The sequence below is a fragment of the Eleutherodactylus coqui genome, chromosome 4, assembly GCF_035609145.1.
Source record: "Eleutherodactylus coqui strain aEleCoq1 chromosome 4, aEleCoq1.hap1, whole genome shotgun sequence".
NCBI lineage: Eukaryota > Metazoa > Chordata > Amphibia > Anura > Eleutherodactylidae > Eleutherodactylus > Eleutherodactylus coqui.
The window spans coordinates 100,436,738-100,459,350 of record NC_089840.1 but is presented as its reverse complement, the minus strand read 5'-3'; the positions used below and the strand labels follow the sequence as shown (position 1 = coordinate 100,459,350).

Here is a 22,613-nt window from a genome sequence, read left to right as displayed (position 1 = left end):
CTAAAAGATACTGCTGCCTTTAGGTCTGAGTTAGACAATGGTCATCTTCAAAGTTAATATAACTGCAGTAACTGTGAATCAACATTCACTTAGAGCCCCTACATGTGCTTATAGTAATATCAGCCTACATAGGTGGGACTGTGGTCACATTTCTTAACAGGGATTACATTGAAGAGATGCTTATGTAACTGAACATTCAGGTAAACAGATGGCTAGACCACAGTCCTATCACCATAAACTCTTTTAAAATCAAATAGGTTATATGGTACCACTTATTTTGGGATACCAATTATCATAAGGTCCTTCATTATGCAATCAATCCAAAATAAATCAAGTTCATCCTAATCCAAGTACCCATGTTTTTTAAAATAATTTAATTTATCAAATTTTTGAATTACCAGAATATTCTCTAATAAGAATGTGTAAAAAAGGAACTGCCATTTTTCTGTTGTTCACTGTGCATCTCAATTAAAATCATTGTATGGCTTGTTAGGATTATAGGGATACCAAATGTTTATCATTTATTAATAAATAGTACTGTTTAGTTAATTTTTAGAGATGAGCGAACGTACTCGTAACGAGTACTTACGCACCCGAGTACCGCCATTTTCGAGTACTGCAGTACTCGGGCGTAAAGATTCGGGGGGCGCCGTGGCGGCACGGGGAGTAGCAGTGGGGAGTGTGGGGGAGAGGGAGAGAGAGAGGGCTCCCCCCTGTTCCCCGCTGCTCCCCCCCGCACCGCCGCGCCTCTCCCCGCCCCCCGGCGCCCCCCGAATCTTTACGCCCGAGTACTGAAGTACTCGAAAATGGCGGTACTCGGGTGCGTAAGTACTCGTTACGAGTACGTTCGCTCATCTCTATTAATTTTATAAAAACAATATTGTAATAAAGTGTTTGATTTTGTGGCATTTTGTTTTTATTTACTTTTTAGAATTTGGTTTCATTTTGGGGATCTATTAGTATAATGTCATTGGTAAACTTTTTTCTTATCTTTAATGTATTGTACTATACTTTTTCCATATATTACAACATTTGCTGTACATATAAATATTGGAGAGTCCTGAGGTTCCTATTTTCTGTCAATTTGAAATCATCAGCCCCTATAATTGCTATGTTGGGGCTTACAGGTTCTTGTTAAGTATGTTCTTGGATTTCAACCATTCAACAACAACTGGCCACCATCCAGTGTTTATGGGGGAAAATTGCTGTGCCCATGTGATGACCATAGTGTATATGCATAGCATGTTGCCATAAATCACCTCCAGCAAACGACATAAGTCAGTATATGATTAAGAGGTAAAGTATCCCCACAACAGATACATTGATTAGTAGCAAGTTCAAGAATATATATTCAACCAAGGGCTCACCCAGAAATGTAACTAAAATGGCATTCCTGAGCTGCCTGCTGCTGCCCTCCTCTGCCACCCATCAGATTCCAAATCCCATTGTGGGCAACCAGCAATCAGTGTAGCTAACCATGTAAGCAAAATCTTTCAGCCTTTCACATTTTCTGTGTAATTAAATGAGAACGATTGAACGAGCGCTATTTAAAATGAATAAGTGAATGAGCCAACAATGATTTTAATGTTTGCATAAAATGAACGAGTGGAAAGCGAACAATTATTATTCACTTTTACTCACTTGAACGATTTTTTGAATAATTGTTTCATCTGAAAGCACCCTCACTCTTATCAGGTTATTTCTGTCTTTGTACTGCAGTGCTTTTCTTTCACGCAGATTCTTTTAACTAGCTGCCAACCCCCTGCTGTGATGCACTACTCGCAATGGCTGTTTCAGCCAAAAACACAAGCCACATACTTAAATTCAAAATGTGGACAAGGTAATAAGATCCAATAATAGACCCCAAAATTAATTTAGACCAAAGACAAATGCTTAAATAAATACAGACCTCAGATAAGACTACAAAATGAATATAGACTAGACTAGGCCCCAAAATAAAATCTAACTTCAGACCTTACAGTAATGCAAACCACAGACAAGGCTTCAAAATTAATTCAGATCCAAGAACATATCCTGAAATGAATACAGACTCAGATTCCAAAATTAATTCAGAGCAAACCTTAAAATTAAAATTTTCTCTCAGACCAGACCCCCTTAGTAAATTCAGAACTTAAACTGGACCCTCTAAACAAATTTAGACCCCAGACCAGGCCCAAAATAAATTCAGACTCCAGAGCAAGCCAAGACAAGAGTAAAATAAAATTAAAAATTATAACCCCTAGTGTTTGATTTAGTTACCATTTCTTGCTCCCAGGCCCTCTTAACCTCAAAGTGCCACCATACTAGATTCTAATGCCAGAGTGAGGAGCCATAGCAATGTTAGCTTCTAGATTGGATTAGCATGTCTCAAAATAAATTTGATAGATAACAGCCTATTTAAAAATGATAACATGAAAAAATCTTAAGGGTTTCTGTAAGAAGTACAGACCTATCAGACTCCATATGAGTATGCAATTCTATTCAACCAATTACCTATAACCATCTTTAGAAAAATCCTACTGCCCCATAGATTTAGGGAAGTTTCATCTGAAACGGTTTCATTTGAATGTGACAACTTTAGGTTTAGGTTAACAAGCTTTTCTTAACCTAAAGCTAATAGAAAACCATTTGTATCGTGTCATAACATAAAACCCAATGTATGCAATCGAAGGGGTAAAAAATGGAAAAACGGTGGCACAGAAAGTTATCATAGTGCATTAAAAGTAAAGTTAAAATTTGCCACATCTGTACATATCAGAAAATTCAATGAACAGTATAAATTCCTATTGTTTCTATTGAAAGAAAAGTGCAACATATGCTTACTTGATGTTTGATATGCACCAGTGTGTTTTCAACTTTGTGAGAGTAAAAGAATGACAATTACATATTTACTGCTACAACAGTCTTTGTTATGCAAAAATCAAAATTTTTATATAAAAAAATATTTGAATACATGCTGAGCCTTAATTTGTTCATTACTTTGGTCAAACTTGACTTTCTTCCTGAAATATAAAAGACATCTGGAAGATTGTTTTCCGGTTTAGTGTAGCAGAAACAAAGTAATATTTTGCTCTAAAACATCACACACATTTATAGAACACTGATGTATGTCTTAGCATCTGATGTGCCAAAGTGAATTATATCCCTGACAGAAGGATGGTAACAAAATATAAGTGCACATGCTGCAGGGCAAATGCATAAAAAGAGCATGCAGTATCGTAAAACTGATGTATATTAAAGGGTCTCAACAAGAATAGGAAAATATGATGAAATGTGTAGGTTACAGCCTAAGGTGTGTTTTTTAAATCAAACCACCACCTACAAAGCATGTAATCCATACATCTGAGGAAGCAAAGGAAATAATGCTTTAACTTTGTTTCTGAGGGACATAAAATCCAATATTTAAGATTGACTTCACATTCTTACTTATTTTTATATTTAGGTGGATCAATCCAAGACCAATTCTCTTCATCATAGTCACAGTAACAAAACTCAAGCCAGGATGAGCAGCAGGCCTGAAGCCATGGTTTCCAAATGACATTCTTCACCGATAACTGATTATCTGTCACTGGAATACTTCGTCTATGATTCATTGTTGCTTCTTCTATTGTTCTAAGAATATTATAGAAATTAGGTTCAGTATGTGGAGTGAGAGGATTCTTTTCGCCTGGGTCTTTGGACAGATCAAAAAGTAATGGAGGATCGTACTGAGTGATAAGATGTCCAAAACAGGGGCAGACATGACTATTGAAACAGCCTTCAGATTCTTCTGGATAAAAGATAGGAGAAAAGAAAAACGCCTTCCAAATAGATGAACCTAAAATGACAAAAAAGGTGACATTTAAAAATCGTTAAAGGGGTTGTACTACAATTGAGGTTTCTCATCTATCCACAAGATAGGTGACAAAAGTTTAAATTAGTAGGGGTATGACCACTGATCCGAAGAATGGGGGTTCCCGTGTCCCTCTCTTCTCATCACTGTAGGCTCACTGCACCCACTTGCAATTATGTGGATATTGAATGGAGCACCGGTTGCACAAGTGCAGTGCTGCTCCATTCATTTCAGCGGGCCGATGGAAATAGCGAAGTACAAGTGCTCAGCTATCTTTGGCAGTTTCATTGGAAACCAATGAACATACGTGACTGCTGCTCCAATGTTACTGCAAATCCATGGTACAAATCCATATAAAAGATATACAGAATCTTCTGAAATGTGAAAGCACCCTTACTAGTGTTTCAAAGCTCTTAACAAGCAATGGACACGATTCATATTGCCTTCCATCTGCCCTTTACAGAGAAGCAGATGAAAGCAATATAACTATAAGATCAGACTACACAGGGTTTGTTTTGTTGTCTGTTACCATGGAAACAAACAGGGCTGAATAGTGGCTATAGACACAAAACAGTGGAAATTTTTAATCAAGATGATTTGCAGTTATTTTCTTTCATTTTAGACACACAAAAAAATTTGCTCGTGAATGTGGATATAGTCTTTAAAAGGCCTTTTCAATTTTTCTCTAAATAGGCTGCTTTTACATTCTTCCATTAATAGAATGAATAGATTTTACTTTAAGAAAATGAGCTATAACAAAAATGTAATGAACATCATGAGTTACTTCATGTTGAAAATAAATTGATGTTAAATGAAAATAAAATTCTACTTTCAGTAGTTTTTTTATTAAATGGCTACTAGGGAAAAGCATCCACTATATCATTATTACTAGTATGCCAACATATACTGTGCCAATGACATTTAATGATGGTTATACTTTTTTCCTTCTGTAGTTAGAAATCAAAGGCGTGAAATATGAGCTATGAAATATACTGTACACCAAGCAGAAGGGAGACCGCAATGAATACAAAATGAACACCGCAAAAGAGATCTGAATTACATGTGTTGCATAAAAATACATTAGCTATTTAAATGATTTGAGGCAAGGAAAGACACTTGTGTTAATGTTTAAAACATTCAGAAATTCAGACATTCAGCACAAGAGAAATGTTAAAATGCAATACAAAGATGTAAGAGAACATCCGTAAAGGACATTAGAATATTTATAACAGATCTGAAAAGATTTCAAGGAGACGCCATTTATGTCTATAGATAACTTGTTGGACTATTTACCTTAATACATTTCACTGTGTAAGAACTAAATCATAAGATATAACTATATAACGCTGTAAATCAAGCAGCAACAATACATGAAAATCTGAATACTGTACTGGACGATGCTTTTAGATCAAACTGTCCTTGGCGACACCTTAGATTTTTATTTGAACATGCCATGTCCATGTGTCATTGTATCCAGTCAGAATATGATTATCCTAAAGGTGCCTTCAGACGAGCGTGTGCGTACATAGGTGCGCACAAAACCGTGCGTCTATTAGAACAATTGGTTCCCTATGGTGTGTACACATGTCCGTGTTTCACAGGCGTGCAAATGCACGTACCTGCAAAACATAGGACATGCGTGCACCATATGTCCGTGGTGTGTGTCAATATTCCCCAGTGTTCCGTGACAAGGGGACTTCCCTGTGACAGCTGTAGCAGAGGATTTCTTCATCTGCGCGCAGAGTCCCTTTGTCATTGAACACTGTGACAGATCTGTCACAGTGGTCAGTGACAAGGAGGCCCCTCGTTGGGCTGAAGAATTCCCCTGCCACCGCCGTCACAGCTGTGGCAGAGGATCGCAATGTTCTCCCATTGCTTTCAATGGGACTGGAGCTTCCGCAGCCCCATTGAAAGCAACGGACTGCCGGAAAGCCCTGCAGGGATTTTTGGGAAGGGCTTTAAATACAAGCTTTTGCCTAAAAAATCATCCCTATAATGTGTTAAAAATAAAAAAAATATACTCCCCTCTCTACAGCTGTTAGGGCTCAGGCGCGTCCAGACACGTCTTCTCCCTGCACTGCTCTGAATTTCTTTCAACAGGCGGGGATTTAAAATCTGCTCCTGCTGAAAGGGCTGTATCTGACTGGCTAAGTGCTCAGCCAATCCCAGGCAGCACTCTTCCATTCACTGAATGGCAGCTGAGTGCTGCCTGTGATTGGTCACAGTGCTGAGTTAATCGCAGGCAGTGCTTGGCTTTTCATTGAATTCAAAAGATATATTTCTTTTCTAGAGCCACTTTAAGGCCATGAAACATTCTTTCAATATTTCCAAGTCATAAATCTCCAATATTATTACTATATTCTTCATACCTGGTTATGTACTCTATATTTAATCACCTAAAAACAGAAGCATATACACAGGAGGCAATATGGTTCACTTCCACACAGATACACAGAATCCAACTTTCTGTCTTGGTTGAAATATTTTACAGCATATCCGCCAAAATAACCTGACTGTTATAACTTTATATAACCAGTTATCTTAAGCCATTAAAAAGCTATTATTATCTTAGTGCAGCAAAACTACTGTAAATCAATTAAAAGGGCAAATACACTGTGGCACAGAACGTCATATAATGTGGTAAGAGTCATGTTAAACTTGGCTACTTCAGGATGTGAAAGAAAAAATTTGAAGTTCTGAACCAGAAAAATACAACTATAAAAGAAATAAAAAACATTTGTCTACTAGTAACAAAATGAAGGAAAATTATATTAACACTCATTACTTTAGTAACTTTGCACCCACTGACATACCCTTCAGTCCCTTTACTGCCGTAGACCCCCACAAGTTATTCCACGAAAACTCTGCTGGCATTATTGTGTATAAAAAACATTCTACTGGCACTTTACAATGTGTTCCTTAAAGGGGTTGTCCAGCCATAAACATTAGGTCTCATTACTTCTGTTTGCCCAATACAATGCACTTTGTAATATACATTGTGCATTGTAAATTAGGCAAACAGAAGTTATTCACTTACCTTTTGGACTGCCCCCCCCCCCGTGTTGCTCCTCGGTTGCCATTGGTTCCGACAAGTCTCTTGTCCTCTTCTTGTCGGGCCAGCTCCAGGTGTTCTCTGCACGGGGACGCGCTTCTTCTGCTCCGCGCATGCACAGTAGATCTTCTTCTGCCGGCTGCTTCAGGAAGCTCTGGTCTGCCTGCAGGGGACGCGCGGCCGCGGGATCTTCAGCTGACAGGTAAGGGGAGTGGAGGAGGGGGAGTGGAGTGGAGTGGAGTGCTGGTCTCTCACGGGGGAGGGGTGCTGCGAGCTGTAAGTAGTCAGGGGTGGGGGTGGGGAGTTGTAGGGGTGACAGACCTGTCAGTCAGTAGTCCCGGGATGGGGGTGAGGGGGAAGGTGGGGGAGCTGCTGGTCGGAGCTGTCAGCCAGTGGGGGGGGGGGGGGAGGATGCTGCTGGTCGGAGCTGTCAGCCAGTGGGGGGGGGGAGGATGCTGCTGGTCAGAGCTGTCAGCTGGTGGCTTGCGGGGGAGGGGGGGCACTGGAGGGGGACACTGTGGGGTGCATGTGTGGAGGGGGCTGTGTGTGTGTCAGTCATGTTTGGTGCTACTTTCACTTTCAATAGCTGAGGATCGCGATTCTCTGCTATTGAAAGTGCTGCTACAGATCACGATCCTGCTAGAGCTGTGACAGCTGTTAGCAGGAGATTCCTTCATCTCCTCAGCATGTCCCCTTATTACTGGACACTCTGACACTGCTGTCACAGTATCCAGTGATGAGGGGACATACCAGGGAGATGAAGGAATCTCCTGTTACAGTTGTCACAGCTCTAGCAGGAGATCGCACTGCTCTCCCTGCCCTCTCATTGCTCTGAATGGGACCGGACGGCTGCCGGCTCTATTCAAAGCAGTGAAGCGTGCGTCTGCATTATGACGCCAGTCCTCCAGTCATGTGACCGGTGTCATTGGGAGCGCGCACGCTGAGGAGAGAGAGGCAGCAGTGCATCATGGGAACTACCCAGCGGCGCCATCTTTGAAGAATTCTTCAGGCAAACTTTATAAAGGGAAGAAAAGGAATGAAAAGGTAAGCAGAATATCGATTTTTATGGGAAAGGCTGTTGTGTGTGATGCTTCTACTCCACAGGGCATTAATGGGGGGAAAAAAAATCAGTTTAGGCGGCGGACAACCCCTTTAAATAAAGTTGCCCGATAAAAAGCTGATCCTCCATTCTCTAAAACTGTCCATACATTTTAGATAAGTCATCAGAAGTATCGCTCTCGATACCCCTATACACATGCATAGTGTGCTGTATGTGTGTTGTGAGGGGGAAAAAAAACACCTTTGAAATCTAACTGCCCAATGCTCATCATTCCAACATCTGCCATGGAGGAGTGAAGGATAGCAATTGTCCCCATGCACATTAGAAGATCGCACGACCTCATATAAAGTGGCAGGTTCAGACAATAGAGATCTAGTGTGTAATACCGCATTCCAAAGTTTAGATTATACATTGTATAGCATATATATGCTCATTAAAAAGTTAAAATGATAGAAAAGTTTCACATTTCTAGCTCAGATCCAATGATTCACATACAGAAACAAAAATAACATAAAATACAACTAACATAATATTTTTTATTCAAAACTTATTGGCCTAGATATATCAAAGAGTGCTAAGGTTGTGTACTCCTTATCTTCTATTTGCTTGCATGAGAGATAAGGAGTCCTAACATTAGCACCCTTTGATAAATCTAGTTCTTTGAAGTTTAGCTTCAGAGCAAGATTTCTTGTTCTAGTATTCATTTTTTCCCTATCCCTGCTCCTCAGTGATAGCCGTGATGTATTTGAGAATTTTGATCACATCATGATTACAGATTATGTATGGTTAAGAACTAGAACTCCATTTCAGACATTTGCAATTATTACTGAACCAGTCACTGATATACCATCAAGTGAAATATGCGTTTATTCTTCTTAATTACATTACATATTTAAACTTTTATCTATAATAAGCAGTATCATGTTACTCATTCAAGCTCGACCCAAAGGCTACATTTCAAATGCAGATCATCAGTAGTGGTGAAGTTATAATTTATCATTGTGGCTTGGATAGTAGCAGTCTTTGCCTGTTTACTATATTAAGTGTCATTTAAAGGAAAGTTACATTCAGATAAAAAAATCATATCTTTTTATTTGTATTTCCAAGTTGCAAAAGTTTTCTGCTGTTTTTATTCACTCTTTATGCTCTCTAAATTGTATTTTCTAGGCACTGTTACAGTATTATGTATCTGTACCACCTTATTTCCTATTGAGGAAAATGTGTTAATTACTAGAGATGAGCGAGCGTACTCGGTAAGGACAGATACTCGAGCAAGTATCGTCCTTACTGAGTACCTGCCTGCTCGCCCGCAAAGATTCAGGTGCAGGTGGAGGGTGGCGGGGTGGAACGGGGGGGGGGGGGGGGAGATATCTCTCTCTCTCTCCCGCTGCCTCCTGCTCACTCCCACAACAGAGAGAGAGAGAGAGAGAGAGAGAGAGGGACAGTGTTAGTTTGTATAGAGAGTGAGTTAGGATTACCAGAAGAAGAAAGATCCCTGTCAGCATTACAGTCAGGGAGCTGCCAGAAGAGTTGTTGGATCCAGAGGTGAATTGGGGCCTGTCACAGGAGACTACCTCTGAGGTGGCCCAGACACGAGAGGTAAAAGACATAAATACTCCTTTTACCATGAGGACAAAGCCCCAAATACAGAGCACAGTTATAATTGCGGACATCAGCGCTACGGAATACCCTCATAACCTGGGCCAAAACGGAGGTGTATATTGCTCGCAGTTCACGCCACTGAAGAGTCATTAAACCGGCCCAAGGAGAACTAACAGCACTGTTACCCAGAGAGCATCATCTCTGTCTTTACCCTGAGGAATCCCATGTACATTATTCCTGGTAATGACACTCCTAACATGTAAAGAAAATAACCACTTTTACTGAAAGGCTTGTATGTGTACACTGATATATGATCGCTACTGACATCATCAAAGAAATGGAAAAGAAAGTTATTCCATTTTAAACTCTGGTTCTTGTGATTTCTTAATTGCATCACCTTTAACATTCTTGTGCTAATGTCATGATTTACTAATAAAATAAATAAAAATCGCAATAACGCCACAAAGAGGCCATTGAGGATCAATTGCAGATGATGGGGAGTCGCTTCAGAGCACCTAAGCAGCCACCTCAACCTCAGTTATAGCAGTAAAGATTTGTCTAATTTTGTGTAATAAATTAAATGAATTCATTATTTTTTTTTATTTTATTCTAGTCATAGTGCATCACCACCATTTTTTTTTTTTTAAACATTAGATTTTTTTATTAATTTTAACAAACATACAAGTCATTGGTACATAGTAGCATAAGAGATTTGCACATAATCAACGAATATTTAGTATCAGATTCAGACTGTGCTATTTGTGTTAGTATTTTGATTAAGTTACTTTACTACAACAATTGGTAACATTCCACAACTTTACAATCAAAATATGTAACTGGTATGGTAACCATTCTGTGCTATATAGGGTAGTACTCTATTGAGATTTTATTGCACATTCTTATATTGTGGTTATGGTATAGTCATGTACTATTTTCTATAACTTACACTTAGCGTAATCGTTGTGTTCCTCTAACAACCTGTATTCCACACATATTTTGCAACGAACATATAACATATGAACAAACTCAGTAACAAGGCTTCACGCATCTGTGTGATTCAACTGTTACTTTTTTAAGGATATTCTCCAAGTCTCCCAGGTCTCATTAAATTTTTTGGTGTTCTTATTCCGGAACGCCAACCATTTTTCAAAAATATATTGTTCGTCCATACGTCTTTTAAATTCTTCTATGTCTGGGGGTAATGGATTTTTCCAGTGTCTTGCTATTATGGATTTGGCGGTCATTAGGGAGTGAGCAAGTACATATCTTATCTGTTTAGGAAACGTTTCCAAGCCCATCAGCAATATATACATTTTGGCGTCTTTAGGTATGTAGCACTTCAATGTGCTTTGTAAGAACATGGTTATGTTTTCCCAATATACTTTTAGTGTTGGGCAAGACCAAAAAATATGTGATAATGTGCCTTTTTGGCCGCAGCCTCTCCAGCACAAACCATCTCCCAGGTTCGATCTATTGTATAAAAGTGATGGGTTATAGTACCATCTTAGGTTAATTTTGGTTTGTACTTCTAGTATGTTAAGTCCCATAGTGGATTTTGTCATTAACGTATTCGAGCTGGACCATTGATCCAGAGGTATCTTTTCTTTGAGTTCTAGTTCCCAGTTCGACATGTATGTTTTTTTTGTCATTGCTTTGTTGTTGGTTAGTATGTCATAATAGTCTCTTGTCTCCGATTTACCTTCGAGAGGGTTTGTGAGAATTTTCTTAATGATTGTGGTCGGGAGTTTTACTTTGTGTAAGGGTTTCTCTCTTAAGAGAGAGCAGATTCTAAAGTATGTAAATTTTTCGCTCTGCGGGAGGCCATAGACAGTACTTATTTCTGTAAAGCTTTTAATTTCTCTCTTGGATGTTAAGTCCTCTACGTATCTGACTCCTCTAACGCTCCACGGTTTCATATCACAGTTAGGTAAAAATAGATTGAGTGTCTCGATAGGTATGCGAGGAAATTCAGTTTCATCGGATATGCTTATTTTTTTAGTGAGTTCTTTCCATGTTTGGATCGCGGCTTGTAATGTAGGGGGAATGTTTTTAAGTTGGGTGTCTATGCTTTTTGGGAATATTAAACCGTCTATTGAAGTAGCAAGCATTAGTGCCTGTCCAGGTAGATCATTTATATAGATTTTTTCTACATTGGGCCAGCCTACTGTGTTGTTGGTCCTGATTAATTGTCTAGTTTGGTTTAGTATATTAGCTTCGTAGTATGCCCTTAGATTTGGTACTCCCGCTCCTCCCTTTTTCCGGTGGAGTGCTAATATTGACAGGGCTAAACGTGGTTTCTTTCCACTCCATAAAAAGTTGTTTAGTTGTTTTTGGAGTTTAGAAATTGTAAGCTTGGAGATAATAAGTGGTAAGGTTCTAAAATGGTACAGGACTAGTGGGAGGACTTTCATTTTGTAGGATGTGATCTTGCCCATCCACGACAGTTTTAAACCTGATAAATGGTCAATTACTTTCTGGGTGGAGTTAAGCAGTTTGGGGTAATTTTCTAGTTCTATGTCTCTGGTGGATGGTGTCAACGTTATTCCCAAGTAGGGTATGCCTTTTTTTTTCCACTCAAAGGGAAATTCCGCCCGTATTGCATTTTCTAGGTTTGTAGATACCCCCAGACCTAGAATAAGGGACTTGTCTATATTCAACTTGTATAGAGATACATTACTAAATTGGTTGATTATTTTACATGCCATTCTTAAAGATTCTAGGGGGCGGGTCAGTGTCAAAATGACATCGTCAGCGAATAATCCTATTTTGTATTGTCTGTGATTTATTGGGATTCCCTTTATTTCAGAGGAGGTGCGAATTAGTTCTGCTAGTGGCTCTATAGCCAGCACGTACAAAATAGGAGACAATGGGCAACCCTGCCTTGTGCCATTCGAGATTGATAGGGGGACCGACAGGGTACCATCCACCAAAACAGTGGCTGTGGGGGCTGAATACAGGGCCCGGACGGCACTTATCATGTTTTCTCCAAAACCAAATTTTTTCATTGTCTCAAAGATGTACTCCCAATGGACTCGGTCAAATGCCTTTTCGGCGTCCAGGGCCAGCATTATTGACGGCACCTTAGATGTTTCTATTGAATGTATTAGATTTAGAATTTTCCGTGTGCCGTCCGAGGCCTGTCTCCCCTTTACAAACCCCATTTGGTCAGAGTGTATTATGTCTGGGAGTATGTCTACCATTCTACGGGCCAACGTTTTAGCGTAGATCTTAGTATCGGTATTAAGTAATGATATAGGACGGAAGTTAGTTGGTGTATTTGGTTCCTTTCCAGGTTTTGGTAGGACTACAATTGTGGCCTGCAGCATCTCTTGTGGGAAGAAGCCTCTTTCTTTGATCTTGTTAAATGTGTTAGTGATATGGGTTGAAAGTTGAGGTAAGAAGTTTTTATAGTACTCTGCTGAATACCCGTCCGGCCCAGGGGCTTTCTGGTTCTTTAGGGATGCTATGGTGTCTATTATTTCCGAGACGGAGAACGGGGCGTCCAAGAGGTCCGTTTGTAAGGATGATAGCTTCGGGAGGTTAACCTTTTGCAAGAAAGCATTGATTGATTCCTTGTCTGGTTGTTTTGTTTGGGGATCATTTTTCAAGTTATAAAGTTTGCTGTAGAAAGAGCAAAAATTGTCTGCAATATGTTTGGGGTTCGATAGTTTTTGTTTTTTGTCCTGGAAATTCCAAATGTAGGGAATATTTGCTTTTATTGTTTTTCTTTTAATCAGATTTGCCATCCATTTGGATGGCCTATTAATTGCTGAATAGCTGTCCGCTCGTTGAGCAGTAATTTCTCTGTCAAAATCCCCTAGTAATGTTTTCCGTAGGGCCAGTCTCAATTTATGTAATTCGGTATGTGTGTTTTGGTCTGGGGAAACTTTTAAAAGGGATTCCTTCAGTTGTATTTGGGTTAGAATTTCATCTGTTTTTTTTGTTTTATCTCTTTTGTATTTGGAGCCTAGTTTTATTAAAATTCCTCTTATGTATGCCTTATGGGCGGTCCACACCATTGCTGGGTCTGTTTGTGGAATGGCATTGAATTTAAAGTATTCAGTTAATGCTTCTTGTATTTTTTCCCTGTATTTGGGAATGCTCATTAAATAAGTGTTGTTCTTCCATGATTTAGTCGGTGCTCCAAGGCCCCTTACATTCAGTGTTGTTATGATTGGTGCGTGGTCGGACCAAGTAGCCGTCCCAACCTCCGCTTTTTGTATTGATGCTAAGAGTTTCCTCTCAACTAGACATAAGTCTATGCGCGAGAAGGATCTGTGTCTATTTGAATAGTGTGAGTATTCTTTTGCAGAGGCGTTGGAGCACCGGAACGTATCATAAAGCACATTTTTGTGTAGCCATTCTCCCAGGGTGGCATTTCTTTTAAGTTTTGGGTTTGTAGTGTCGAGTTCTCTATCAGGTACTAGGTTGAAGTCACCATTTATCATTATTGGACCTTCCGCTACTTGGTTAATTTTTTTTTTGAGTTTGTTAAGAAAATTAATTTGCTTTGAATTTGTTACATATGTGTTTACTAAGGTTATTTTTGTATTCCTAAGGGAACCTGCTAAGATTAAATAGCGACCCTTCGGGTCACCAATCTGTTTATCGATGGTGAACGGAGCTCTGTCTCGGAATGCCACCATCACACCCGCCTGTTTTTTTGGGGCACAAGCAAATAAGACCTGCGGAAACATTCTATGGGACATTCTGCTTTTATCTACTTCTAACAAGTGGGTCTCCTGGATACACATAATGTCAACATTTTGCATAATTGCCTCTTTCCACGCAGATCTTCTCTTGAATGGCGAGTTCAAGCCGTTGGCGTTAAGCGATAGGACTTTCACCGCCATGTGGATGGTGGGTGGCGGCAAAGTTGGAGACTTGGGAATTCCTGTGATGCGCGAATGCCTGAGGAAACAAAATAACAAAAAAAAGAGAACCAAACAATATCCTCATTTTGTGTAGGGCCAGAACACACGGATGCGTTTGGCGTGAGAGTCAGAATGTTGAGGATTAAACTGACAAATACAGGGCAAGTTAGAACTTGCATTTTTCGGTGGGGGGAGAAAAAGTTCAGCTGTCTTGAGCAGGCACTTCATGAGACGTTGTTTTGTATCTATTGGAGGTGAGGTCTTCTGAATCATTCCGGGGGTGAGGAGCTCCGGCTGGTGTGATGCTGGCGTCTGTTTTTTTCTGTGTTGGCGTTTGTATAGGATAAATTTTGCAGTGTAATTCCCCAAGAGTTTAGGGTGTCTGTCGCAGATTTAGAGTCTTGGAGGATATGGGTCCTTCCTTCTTTTGTAACTATAATTTTTGTGGGAAATCCCCATTTGTACTGGATATTGGCTTTTCTTAAGGAGGCAGTGATCGCTGCGAAGCTTCTCCTCGCTTCCAAGGTGGATTGCGATAGGTCAGCGAATATTCGCAATTCAGAGTATGGGTTTGGCAGGGGTTGGAGCTTTCTTGTTGCGTTCATTAGGGCTTCTTTTGCGCCAAAATAATGAATTCGAGCTATAACGTCTCTGGGGTATTCCTCTTTAAGGAATTTTGGGCGCGGTAATCTGTGGGCCCTATCTATCTTGAATTCTTGCATTGGCGTGTTGGGAAGCATGGTCTGCATAAATCGTGTAATGTAGTTTACGATTTCCGCATTGGAGACATTTTCGGGTATCCCTCTTATTTTGACGTTGTTGCGTCGATTTCTATCCTCTAAATCGGATAGTTTGAGTTGCAGTTTGTTAACTTTTTCTTCTAGATCGTAGTGGGAGTCGATTAATGAGTTATGCGAGCCCACCACTTCCTCCAGTTTTTTATCATGTTTTTCTATTTTGTTGTTAATGTCCCGAATGGAGGAGTTTACTGTCGAGGTTAACATTGAAATGTCTGCTTGTATGGTGTTTCTCAGCGCCAACACTATTTCCTTTATATACAGCTCAGTCACCGGTTTGTTTGATGCAGTGAGGTTATCTAATTCTTTGTTGTCTCCTTTTTCATGGAGATATTCAGCTCCTGAAACACTTTCAGCAGTTTGAGACATCCTCTGCCTCTGTTTTTCTGGGCTGCTTGTGGGGGTTCTTAGTGTGTGTGTAAGGGCCCCCTTGGCATTGTTTTTCCCCCCATTCACTGCTCTGTCTTTTGAGCCTCCCGTTGTGGCTGTGTTATACTGTGAGCCTCCGGCTGCCTCAGCAGGGTTATCTGTTTCTCTCTCCTCCGCTATCACATGAAAGTGTTCAGCCTCCGGGTCACTCTCAGCAGTCTGAGATATTCTCAGCTTCTGCTTTTCTGGGCTGCTTGTGGGGGTTCTCATTATGTGTGGCAACGTGGTCAGCGCCATTTTAGGTGCAGGGGGTCCCTTGGCAATGTTTTTCCCCCCATTCACTGACCTTTCTCTTGTGCCTTTCGGTATAGCTGATGTGTGCTGAGAGCCTCCGGTCGCTCCGGCAGAGCTGTCAGATGCAGTCTCCTCCGCTGTGGTTTCTAGTGCAGAGCGGCTGTCAGTCACTTGCTCCCGGTCCGTGCGGGCTGGCGGCAGGATCTCCTGTGCGGCCATTGCAGAGGGAGACCCACGTGCCACAAAGAAGGACTCCAGCTTTGTCGGCACTGGTTTCGAGCCTCTCCTTCTTGCTGACATGCTGTCCTGGTAGGTTCGTTTATCTGCTTTTGCGGTTTTCCACCTCCAACAGTGCTTTTTATGGCTAGAAGTGCCTGTTTCCAAACGGAGCCTAAAGATTTGCTGCCGTTCCGGTGCCTCTCCAAGCCACCGCATCACCACCATTTTTTAAGGAACATTTAGAGTATGCTCATATGGGTCGAAAATGCTGTGTATTTCTGTCCGTTGAATTGGCTGCAGAAAACAACCGTACTTACAGCACAGGTGTTATTAATGCAGAGAAAACGTGCAGAATTAACCTGCCTTGCAGATTTTAAATCCATGACATGTCAATTTAGGGTGGCTTCACACGAGCATGTTTTTGTTCGAACATAGGTGTGTACATAAGTGCACACCCATGTACGTGCAAAAACACATGTAAATGCAGGTCCGTGCATTGCCTTCAATGGAGCCGCGGCTGCTGTCGGCAGCTCTATTGAAGACAATGGTCTGCCGGCACCCCTGTATTGTTTTACATATAAGCCTTTCCCTGAAAAACAAAAATTTTAGTGTAAAAGAAAATAAAATGAAAAAAAATTTAAAAAAATTACCTGTCCGCCACTGCCGTGTCCCCTGCGGGGATGATGTCATTCATTCGGCGAGAGCTGCTTATAATTGGCTGAGCACCTCAGCCAATCACAATCAGCTCTTTCAGCAGGTGGGGATTTTAAATCCCCGTCTGTTCAAAGAACAGCACTACAGAGCCGAGGACAGCGCAGAGAAGATGCGGCTGAGCCCCGGCAGCTGAAGGAAGGTATCAATTTTTTTATACTACTTTTACTGTTATTTCAGGGAAGGGCTTATATTTAAAGCCCTTCTCTGAAATTCAATGACAGGGTGTCGGCAGCAAGATCCTATACGGGGGGACACAGCAGCGGCAGACAGGTATGTTTATTTTTTACACTAAAATTATTGTTTTTCAGGGAAGGGCTCATATGTAAAGCCCTTCCATGAAAAACAATTCAGGGGTGCTGGCAGACAATTGTCTTCAATGGAGTCGCCGGCAGCATCTGCGGTTCGATTGAAAACAATGCACGCAGCTACATACATGTGGGTTTTTGCTCGTACAGAGGTGCTCACCTAAGTATGCACAAAAACACGCTTGTGTGAAGCCACCCTAAAATCCAGGAAGAATTAAAAACACAGAGAAACTCAAAAACATCCTAAACATTAAAGGTGCAACAATATTCAAGTCCAAATATAAAATCTACATACATGGGGACAAGGGTTCTAAAACAATGTCAAGACTTAATATAAAAACAGGAAGGAAAAAAACTTATTTCTCAGATAAGGACCCCTTCAGGGAAAGCAGCAACGCCTGCCAAGGGAATAGCCAGAGAGTTTAAGAACTTCTACAAGTCCCTACATAATGTATTGAAGAGTACTGGACAAAATTCCTCTGCAAACATTCGCGAGGCCTCCCAGCATTCCTGACACTTTCAGACTCCCAAAATTATTAAAGGAAGACATATCCAAAATAAAATGTCCACTTTTCCTTGAGAAGATGACTGAGGTCCTTTCCAATGGAAAGAGCCCAGGCCCAGGTGGCCTTCCTATCCTATATTATAAAAAGTATGCTGAGGCACTTCATATTTCACTAAACTCTGTAATTCCCTGCTTGCAGGAAAAATCTTCCCTAAGCAAGCATCAGAAGCCTTTATAACTCTGATCCCCAACGAAGGGAAAAACCCCAAATTGTGCAGCAATTATTGCCCGATTTCACTGTTGAATGCAGATCCCAAACTTTAGGTGAAATTAATAGCCCAGCATATCTCTCTGGTACTCCCCAATCTCATTCACCCAGACCAAGGTAGGGAAGCGGATTATAATCGCTCCCATATAATCCATGCTATTCATTATGCTAAAACAAATAAAGAAAACACTAGTGCTTCATGGTACAGATGCTGAAAAAGCCTTTGATAGGGTAAATTGGGATTATATGGAATGCTCCTTAGTGAAATTTGGATTTCCGAACCAGCTTATTAGAGCTATTTTTACACTCTACTCTGACCCCTCAGCTAAAGTACTTGTCAATGGTTCGGTGTCCAACTCCCTCAGTATTAAAAATGGAACTAGACAAGGATGCCCACTGTCTCCTATGCTCTTCATCTTGATGATAGAGACCTTGATAAGACAAAGCCCTGATATAAAGGGTCAGAGTAGAGACCACAACCCACACCACAGCAGTCTTTGCGGACGATCTCCTCATACTTGTATCCAATCCCAAAAAAGGATTCCTGGGAGTCCTCGATATCTTTGGCAAGCTATCTTATTTTAAAATCAACCTTGATAAATTGGAAGCTTTAAATGTCTTAACCCCAGCTCCAATCATTGCTAAGTTGGAGAAACAATACGCCTTCAGATGGCCCCCCTTGAGCATTAAATACCCGGGCATTATGTTAACCTCCAACCCCGCCCACCTATATTATGCAAACTACATTCCTCTCCAACAACTGAACCTCCCGTTCATATCATGAATGGGTAGGAAAAATTTACTGCAGACTTACGTACTGCCCTATATTATGTACACATTTCAAATGGAGCAAATAGACGTGCCTGTTTTCTTTTTCTCCCAGATGCACCCACTATTCTGAGGTTTCATTTGGGACACACATAAGCCACACTTGGCTTTTTCATATTTAACCCCCCCAAAATTGCAAAGGGAAATGGGCATACCAAATCTACTTCTATACTATAAAGCGATTCATATAGCAAGATGGATTTCTCTGGTAGACCCTAATTCAGACTGGCCCATTATTAAACTAGAGAAAGCTTTACTTAACCCAAACAACTCCATGTATGGGCAAATGGTGCACTCACTGGTAAACTTACAACACTTAGTCCAAGCACAAGAGGCTCAATAAAGGTTATGAGGTCTTTAAGACTGAAACTATCGGCCTACTTGTTACTTCCACCAATAACACTGGGCTTCTTGATTCCATCCATTTTGGCAAATAAACCATTAAGCACAGTGGATCCATGGGCTGGACCTGGGGCACTATTTATATTATAAAAGGCATTGAGATATCTAGCATGAACCAGGTTGCCACCCTGATTCAAGTGATGCCACCTAATTTCCTGGGTAGATTGGACCTTTACAATTCCTTGAGGAAGTTCCAGAAAACCTGCAACAATAGACTCATAGAATCCTTATCCTTAGAGACGTACCTTTCCCTTTCCTCCCATCCTAAGAAACAAGTAACACATTTATACAAAAGCCAACTTTCCCAAATCTCTTCTAATAGACAGTGGTTTCTTGGAGAATGGCAGAAGGACTTAAGCACCACCTTTAGTAGAGAAGACATCACTAAGATTTTAAAACATTCTCATGGTTTCTCTGGATGCATTTGCATTAAGGAGAACGACTACAATATCCTCACTAAGTGGTTTAAAACGCCAATAGCTTTAGCAAATGTCAACCCTGAGAGGTCTTTTTGTTGGAGGTGCAGAACTCAGAAGGAAACCCTCCTTCATACATGGTGGCATTGTCCAAGTAGTAAAGCCTTTTAGCAAATGGATACTAGGCACATTAATAAAATTTGTGGATCATCCCACACCTTCTCACCCAAGGAGATTTTGTTTTAAAAACCCTTTAGGCACTTAAAGCCATCAAAGAACTCCCTGTCTAGCATCCTCATATCTGCTGCAAAACTACTCATCCCCTCTGTTGGAATGAGAAAGAGGTCCCCAAATTGGCCCAATGGAGAGAAAAAGTCTCAGAGATTTTGTGCTTTGAGGAAATCGCAACCTGGGAGACAGACACAAGAGACAAATTCCTGTCTCTATGGTCGCTATGGGTTAGTTATTATGAGAAACAAGATAACTAATAACTAGAATTGCTAGTCAACGCTGCTAAATTGTTAACACATATTGGTCATCCCTTACAGATCCTAATATCTACACTCTACTTGGTAGTCATTCAGGTCTTCTTGCTGTGTGTTTTCCCCCCTTTTCCCCTTTCCCTCCCTCCTTCCCACTGCTCCCATTATGAGTTGTTCTGTTTGTTATCTCATTCAACTTCTAAGTCTGGAAATAGCTTCATCCATCATTGTAAAGTCGATTACAGCTGGTAAGCTATATTTCTCATATCACAATAAGTCTATCAGTTTATATTTTATGGCTTATTGTTTGCTGAGGTCCTGCCTGTCCTCTTTTTCTATTTCGATTCAAAGGAAAGGAGATACTGTCCATGTTTGAATGATGTGTGGGTCACAGAAAAACACTGATATGTTGTTGCGACCTTTCATACATATATGCACTTGTTTTTGTTTAAGGAGTATCTCTTTATTAGATAAAAACAGCATGATGGTTTATCTAATAAAGAGATACTGCTTTTAAAACAAACAAGTGCATACATGTCTAAAAGGTTGCGCCAACATATCAGTGCTTTTTTCCTGACCCACACATTGTATCACTGGCCAACCCTAATGGGTTGCAGCACCACTGTATTGGCAGCACCTCTAACTCTATGCACATAACTTTTTTTTCCACCAAAAAAAAGGAATCACTTATAGAAAATCTCACCGGACTATTCTTTGCACTGGACCCCCATCAAAGTAGCTCCACCACCTCCTTTCCTTTTCACCATTATTCTTCCCATGTTTGTATGATGGAAATTATTAATAAAAAGAGAATGTTTAAAAATAACTTTTATAGCGGAAAACCCCAGATTTTTTTTTTTTGAAAAATAGCAGTTTTAGAATACTGTAAGGTTGATGAGGCAGGTCTTAATGTTATTTGATCAAGCTGAAACTTTAACAATCTTATTTTTACAACAATTAGCAACTTTTTATGGGTGCTAATCAAAGAAATTTGGACATCGATCTCTTGTGACCACCCTATTAAAAATACACATTATTACACAGACCATCTTAAACTAATTTCTGGCCCTTCTCAGCTATAAAATCTAATATCTCCAGCTTATTTCCAAACCCGAAACCTATTGCCTCTTATTAGTGGTTGGATGATTGAAATTGCGGCGCTTTGCCAAACGCCTATGTGAGAAAGTCCTTCATTTACTTCTCTACATTTTTGTTCTTATAAAAAAATATTTTTTTGCTAAAAAAAAGGGGGAAAAATCATCTTCTAATGCAGTGGTTCCCAACCTTTTCAGCCTTGGGGCACCCCTGGAAAAAAAATTTTACAGCGCGGCGCCCCTACCAACAGGGGGTGTGGTTAGGGTGTGGCCAGGGGCGTGGTTAGGGTGTGGCTTATTACAACATATTATATATTCCGCATAAAATGTCAATTTTCACATGTGATTTTTTTCACAGGGGCACCTCTACCCAAAATGTTTACATGATATACAAAATCTAGTCATTTACAACCCTTTAATGATCATTGCTAACTATTCTCTCCCTCCACCATTTTACATGCGGCTATTCTCTCCCCTCGCTCCCTCCACCATTTTACATGCGGCCATTCCCTCCCTCCACCATTTTACATGCGGCTATTCCCTCCCTTCACCATTTTACATGCGGCCATTCCCTCCCTTCACCATTTTACATGCGGCCATTCTCTCCCCTCCCTCCCTCCATCCACCATTTCACATGCGGCCATTCTCTCCCCTCCCTCCCTCCACCATTTTACATGCAGCCATTCCCTCCCCTCCCTCCCTCCACCATTTTACATGCGGCCATTCCCTCCCCTCCCTCCCTCCACCATTTTTCATGCGGCCATTCCCTCCCCTCCCTCCACCATTTTACATGTGGCCATTCCCTCCCCTCCCTCCACCACCTTTCATGCGCCCATTACACTGCCCAATGCAGCTACCACCAGCTTACATGTGCCCATTACACCCCCCAACGCAGCTACCACCACCTTACATGTGCCCATTACACCACCCAACGCAGCTACCACCACCCATTACACCCCCCAACGCACCTACCACCACCTTACATGTGCCCATTATGCCCCACGCATCCACCAGCCCTTTCATGCGCCCATTACCCCCCACGCACCTACCACCACCTTACATGCGCCCATTACACCCCACGCATCCACCACCATCTTACACGTGCCCGTTACCCCCCCACACACCCATCACCACAATCTTACATGCGCCAATCACGCCCCACGCACCCACCACCACCTTACATGCACCCATTACACCCCAATGCAGCTACCACCACCTTACATGCACCTATTACGCCCCACGCATCCACCATGCCTTACATGCTACCATAACCCCCCACCACCACCTTGCATGCTCCCATTACCCCCCCACCTTACATGTGCCCGTTACCCCCATGCACCCATAACCACCACCTTACATGCACTCATAACCCCCCACACACACCTACCACCACCTTACATGCGCCCATTACACCTCAATGCAGCTACCACCACCTTACATGCACCCATTACGCCCCATGCATCCACCACTGCCTTACATGCTCCCATTACCCCCCCACCT

At 41.2% G+C, this 22,613-nt stretch overlaps 1 protein-coding gene across 6 annotated transcripts in view; it reads right to left on the bottom strand.

Moving 5' to 3' along the window:
* Nucleotides 1-866: 866 nt before the first annotated feature.
* The window catches only part of STS (steroid sulfatase), a 327,127-nt gene continuing 305,380 nt past the window's right edge, over nt 867-22,613 (bottom strand). For all 6 annotated transcript variants that reach the window (XM_066599916.1, XM_066599920.1, XM_066599915.1 and 3 more), the window contains one exon: nt 867-3,817. In XM_066599916.1, coding sequence (XP_066456013.1) covers nt 3,423-3,817 — 395 coding nt within the window. In that variant the 3' untranslated portion in view covers nt 867-3,422. The remainder of the gene's footprint in view (nt 3,818-22,613) is intronic.